The following is a 6,381-nucleotide window of genomic DNA, read 5'->3' as shown; positions in this document are numbered from 1 at the left end:
CAGGAAATTGTAATTAAAAGTTACAAAAGTAGCACCTTAATGTTATTCAATGAAAGAGAAAGATGCCAATGTTAGCACACAAGGCATCATAATTTAGCAGAATGAAAAACCCAACTGTTGAAATTTTAATAGCAATACAAATTTACAAATGGCAAATAAAACACAGTATGATTAAAACTGAGCTTCTCACCCACGCATGGGGGAACCTTAGTGCTAGAGATTCTGTAGAAGATGAGGAATCTCCAAATTCATGCGAAGACGACACAATCTCAGAGTCCAGTGATTCTGAGCCTTTTTTTCAAGGGGCGGGGGGGGGGGGGGGGGTTAGCTTTAATATTATCATTATGTGAGGGGGGAGTAGAAATTAATTTTTGCTTAATGAGAGGGGGGTATGACTTAGTTTTGGGGTATATTTCACCCATTTCCGAACCCCCTCTTCCCCCCCCCCCCCCCCCCCCACCTCCAGGTAATTATTGCACAGTCCCCAAGAGACAGCCTAATAGAACTGTTAACATGGTTGACAAGAGAGTTTTTAGAGACTGTCCGATTTCAGGTTGTGGGGCGAAGTACCTTGTCAGATTAGCTAACCTTTTCGCGTATGTTCATCAATTAGACTACCTATATATTACAGCGAAGAGAGAATTTCAACAAGCGAAACTGCAACCTAAAGGTAAAGTTGTAGTTTACGAGAGTAAAGCAGATAATTAAAAAAAAAATCATGGTACTACTACTTGCAATCCAGTACAGACACAAGAAACGGTGTACGAACTCTCAAGATCACAAACAAATATGAAGCGTCTTTTGAAGCAAAAACTAAAAGAACAACTACAAAAAGCAAGCAAAACCACAAGAAACAAAGGACGTCGAACTGTTGGCTGAGGCTATAGGGATCTTAGATCCATAGGGAAATGGTGTAGACAAGGACGGATTATTTATTGAGAACACACGTAATGCAAGAAAGAGCGAATAGGTCAGATGCTCACCAAACGCTGGGAGAAGAGCCGGAACGGTTTTGTCAATGCCCAGTCAAGATTGAAATAAAGAGTTTGAGCTCCATTTTGTGTCTGAGTTTTGTTTACCGTATTTATTCGATTAACCGCCCTGGGCGCTTATTAAATTTTTGGACCTTGAGGGTGGGCGCTTATTCGAGGCGGGCGCTTATTCGAGGCTGGGCGCTTATTAAATTTTCACCATTTTCAGCAAGTGAAGTATGTTTATTTTGAAACAAAACAATAAATGCTAATAACAAAACGCGAAGAAGTAACAAAGCAAGATTTCTGTAAAACACTTTGAAGAAAACTCCGTCCTCGGGGAAGTCTCTTATTAGAATTTATTCACTCAAATGGGTGGGGTGTGGGTGAGGGCTTATTTGAGTTTGATTGGGAGGAGGAGGAGGTGTGCGCTTATTCGAGGCTGGGCGCTTATTAACTTTTTCTGCCTTTAGTATGGGCGCTTGTTCAAGGTGGGCGCTAATTCGAGGTTGGGTGCTTATTCGAATAAATACGGTATATTCGATTTTTTAGTCAGTATAACGAACTGGAACAAATCATTTTCATGGCAAAGCGATTGCGCGAAAGATATCGCGTTCGTAATTTGCGCGCTTTTATTTTGAACACATAAGAGATTCTACAATCATAACTAAATAAGAACATGATTATTGCAAAATAAAAATTAACTATGGCATCATCATACCTGAATAAGTTATGACATGATATCACTTTTCTATTTATAGATTATGATCTCAACATTTTTTGATGACGTAGACCCTATGGTATTCTGACGTCATTTGCTCCTTGCCAACCGAAAATAAATATGACATCATCCTATCTTAATGAGATGCATGACGTCATCAGCGTTAATTTATACCATTCAAAAAGTTAATTAAATCCACAAAAAAATAATAATGCTGTCCCCACTGTTTTCTAAGCTTTGAAAGTAAATTTAAATCTTGCGAGCATAGAAGCTGAAGACTTAATCAGAATTTTACAAGCTTTGAAAGTGAGAATGGTGGCTTAATTTTGATGATGATGATAATATGATAATAATGATAATGATGATGATGGTAATGAGAATAAAAACATCTGTGACGTTATTAATAAAAACAGGATAAAATTAACCGTGATAACGATTATGAAGATAGACTTTGTTACCGCACAAAGTAAAGGACATTGCAGTTTGGTGCATTTTTAATAAACACATCCTTCACTGAACTAAAAAACAAGGAACTTTACTTACGTAGGGGTTTATTATTGATGTTACAAATACTTAACCTTTCAGTGGCATCTAAAAAAATTGGCATCCCCCTTCCTGCCTTCAGATATTTTTACCATCCTGCCCTTTTCCCTTTTAAAATTTTAAGACTCGCCATAAATCCTCTGGCCCTCAATGTGTACATTAACGCTACACATCGTGATATATGAAAGAAAACGACGTCGAAGTTAAGGATGTGACGTAATTTGGGATCAATTACAAATAATCTAAACTGTTTGTTCTGAATATATTGAGATACTCTCGCAATTTAGTATAAATCCATCACACTTTGTAATACCTTTTGCAAAATTTAATAAACCGAGTCGCGCTTTTCGTAATAAAGCTGTCGCAATTTGTAATGAGGCTTAATGAGCGTCACAGTTATTTAACAGCGTAAATTATTGTATTAAAAAGTGGGAAATTGTCTTTCACCAAGTTGCTATTCCTTATGAATTTCCAGGTCTGGTTTACGTTGGGGTAAGCAAATCGAAGACGAATGGATACCAACACTACTGACAACATTAATTCTACTGCTCCCCTCTCAGCACAAACGTGCATTCCGTGGGTTGTTCTGATGACCACTGAATCTCTATTCATCGTCATTTTCAATCTCTTGACGATCATTGTATTTTCAAGGCATCGTCAGCTTCATCGCCGGCGCGCATACCTGCTCATACGGAACCTGGCGATTATTGACCTGTTGGTTGGGGGAATTTCAGGTCCTCTGCAAATTGAGTGGAACGTGGGAGATTCTTGTGATCTTTGGATGTACAACAGGATGACTGATTCATGGTTTTTTGTTTTAAAGGTTTTAATGCTCCATTTATTTTCCATGGCTTCCCTTTGTAATCTTGCTGCCATTTCCTTAGAGCGAATGCACGCAATAATTTGTCCCTCCAGGCATCTTTTCATGAAGAAATTGGTTTATAAAGTAATTATCGCTGTAATTTGGCTAACAGCTATTCTTAGAGAATGCGCACAAATTGTCTTTATAAAAGTAACTACTCGCGGTCGTAAAACTGAAAGACTAATGAATTTCACCATTTACATCCCTTATTATTTTATTGCTCTTCTTATTATTTGCGTATGTTATACTACTATTTTCATTAAGATCCGATGCAGCTATCCGCCACAGCCTCTACGTAGCAGTGTGATAATCAAAGAACGACAACTAACTAAAACCCTCTTTGTGGTCACAGTGGCATCTTTATTAACATTGCTGCCAGTGATAATTTTTTTGGGTTTGGAAACTTTCAACCACGATCCAGTGATAGATCGGTCTTCGAGTTTATACTGTCACATAAAATTTGCTGTCACCGTGTTTTTTCTGGCTAACTCATTAGCCAATCCAATTATATACGCAATGAGGATGAAGAAGTTTCGTTTGGGGTTAAAAGAATTATTCGGCAGGGATTCAAACTATGAAGTCGTTTTGCCTTTTCATCAGAAGTAGTTTGGAAAGCAGTTGTGGCAGGGAAGAGTTTTTGAAAAGATAATAACATGCAGGAAGACAATTTTAAATTTTAACACATATTGCTTGAAAGTTGATTGCGATCGTTGATATTTGTACGACACCAAACTGTGCTCGACGACTATTTTGCTGCATCAGAGGTCCGCATGATAAAACACTCTTCGCATGATTACATGCAAAAAATTTTAAAAGTTTGATAAAATTTGATAAAGTTCAGTATAAAATAATTCAAAACGGTAACCTTGCTTGAAAACCTTAAGATTTTTTAACACAAATTAAAAAACCGTATTTCCTCCAATGAGCGCCCGACCGCTTTAAGAAAATTTCCACTAAAGGGAGAGAGAGGAGTATTTGAACGACAGCGCTGCAAGGGGGTATGGGCGCTTAATGGATGAGTTGTTCATGGGAAGAACAGATAGCGCACATAAGTAACTATGCAAGCACATAGAGATCATAAGGAATGACTGGTAGTCAGACTAAACGGAAAAGAGATTACACTCCTGTACTGAGTCCCCTGTCGCTGAAGCTTAAAAAACATAAAAAGAGTGTAAATAAAGTTTAACTGAACAGATTAATCGTTTGTCTCACGATGGTCTCTTAGGGCGCTTATCATTGTCATGTAGCAGCTCTCATAACCCTAACAGCCAATTGATTCGATACCCTAGCCGTGAAACAACGGGAAATAATAATAAACAATGATGTGTTATTGTTTTCTGTGACCAATGAGGAAACACCTTACGAGTAGCTCCTATATTACTGGGGTTCCTACATAACTGATCATTAGTCGGAACATGCCCGGTAGCTGACCAGTTTTAAACTGAACGTAAAGAGAATTTCACTCCAAAGAATAGACTAGCCTGGATTAAAAGCAGTCTATTCTTAAACTATATGCAAAGCAGTGATGGGATTTTGCAAACAAACAAAAATTGAAAAAGTGCATTTCATTTCCAAAAGTAAATGATCTAGCCGGCCAGATCGCGTCCTTTTGACACGTACAATTCAACAGAAACCCACTGTCAATAACGAAGCTATCAATGGTAACTGAAATAAAACAAGCAAACAAACCAAAAAATACAGTACGTAGTAGTTCACGCAGCTTCTTTCCAATCCGTGACTCTTCTCAGAGATGTCTCAAAGGATTGTCGGCGCTGATTGTGTAACGACGGCTTGATAGCGTCTTTGACACTTAAATGACAAAATTTTTACTTGCTTTGTATAGTAATAGAAAATGCAGGAAATCACCTTGACGAACTTGCTGATAATGCTTATCATGAAGTGTATGTGGCTAATATATTTAACTAGTTTTTGACGTTTCCTGAATTCTGACAGTTCAAGAAATCGAATGTAAATTCTTATTGTACATTTTTTTCAATCTCCCTGAAAGGGTGAAGAGGGACATCGTGGCCGAGTGATGAACTCGTTGTTTACATCAATTATCTGAATCGTCACACACTGGAATACCTGTTGTACTTTGTAATAAAATAGGCTTACACTTTGGTATCACCGCCACTTTTTCTATGAACTCGCAATTGTTAATTAAGTCAAATCATTTTGATAAACATAATAGTTTCAAAGTTCCAGCGTGGAAGGGTTTGCGATTATAGTTTACCGCCGGTGACGACGGATCAAGGAATTGTCGTTCCCGGGAAGGGAAGATTCGCATTAAAAAAATAAGCCTGGCCCGTGCAGATTCTTATTATTATCTTTATTCTTTCACAGAAAAATATTTGAGATTCAAAAATTGTCCTATTTTCTTCCTTTTTAATCATGATAGCTCTGTTTTATACGTTTTAGGCAAAGATAGCGAATTTTTGGATATTAGCGAGGCTTTGTGTGGCAAGCAAAGAGGCGTTTCCACAAGGTTTACTCTTTTAACAAGTAGATTTGGTCTTATAATCTTATTCTATTACAACAATATAATGATCTGGGTCAGGTGCCATTTTCGCAAAATTATCCTTCAAATTCATGTATGGTAATCACTCTTGGAGCGGGGTTGTTAAATTCGAATTTTACACAACTTAAACTTCAGAGATGCTATAATGTAATTTTAAAAGTGTAGGGTTATTGCCCCAGAAAATTGAGGAAAAAACTTCATTCTTAAAAGTATTGTCGGCGACTAGAATCGAAGTTCGCAGCAATTAAATATTCCGAACTTACCTCCCACGACACAAACGCCTGCGAAATTCGGCGACTTTTCCGTCGGTGCTATATATTAACCTTCCAATGGTAATTAAGGCGAACAAGTCATTATTCGTATTAGGATCTTTATGTAAGGAAGGAATGTCCCAGGAGGAAGTAGATCACTTTTTTAACGCAATAGTTTTACCAAATTTTTCTTACGCTCTGCCGGTTTATGGTGCCTCAGATTCCGACCTTTCTGTAATACAGAATTTTTTAGACCGGTGTATGAAAAGAAAGTTTATGTCCAAGAATGTAAATATCAGGGACTTGCTAGAGAAGGCGGACAAGACACTCTACAAAAAAAGATCGAATGACCCCGAATGTCCGTTCTTCCAGTTTTTACCTAGGGAAAAGAACACGAGGTACAATCTTAGAATTACGTCAGTCTCTGTCCCTAGAATCTACACTGACAGGTTTAAGAACGTTTTTAGTAACAGAATAATTTTTAGATATGATATGTAAATAGTTTTTCGAGTTTA

General features: G+C 37.5%; 1 protein-coding gene across 1 annotated transcript; it reads left to right on the top strand.

The window, feature by feature from the left end:
- The first annotated feature begins 2,720 nt into the window (after positions 1–2,720).
- Positions 2,721–4,146, top strand: LOC140927191 (galanin receptor 2a-like). Its single transcript, XM_073376837.1, has one exon. It carries the CDS (start codon positions 2,747–2,749, stop codon positions 3,701–3,703), a length of 957 nt encoding a protein of 318 aa, XP_073232938.1. The 5' UTR covers positions 2,721–2,746; the 3' UTR covers positions 3,704–4,146.
- Positions 4,147–6,381: the final 2,235 nt, after the last annotated feature.

Source organism: Porites lutea, chromosome 2, assembly GCF_958299795.1.
Source record: "Porites lutea chromosome 2, jaPorLute2.1, whole genome shotgun sequence".
NCBI lineage: Eukaryota > Metazoa > Cnidaria > Anthozoa > Scleractinia > Poritidae > Porites > Porites lutea.
This window is presented reverse-complemented; position numbering and strand designations above follow the sequence as displayed.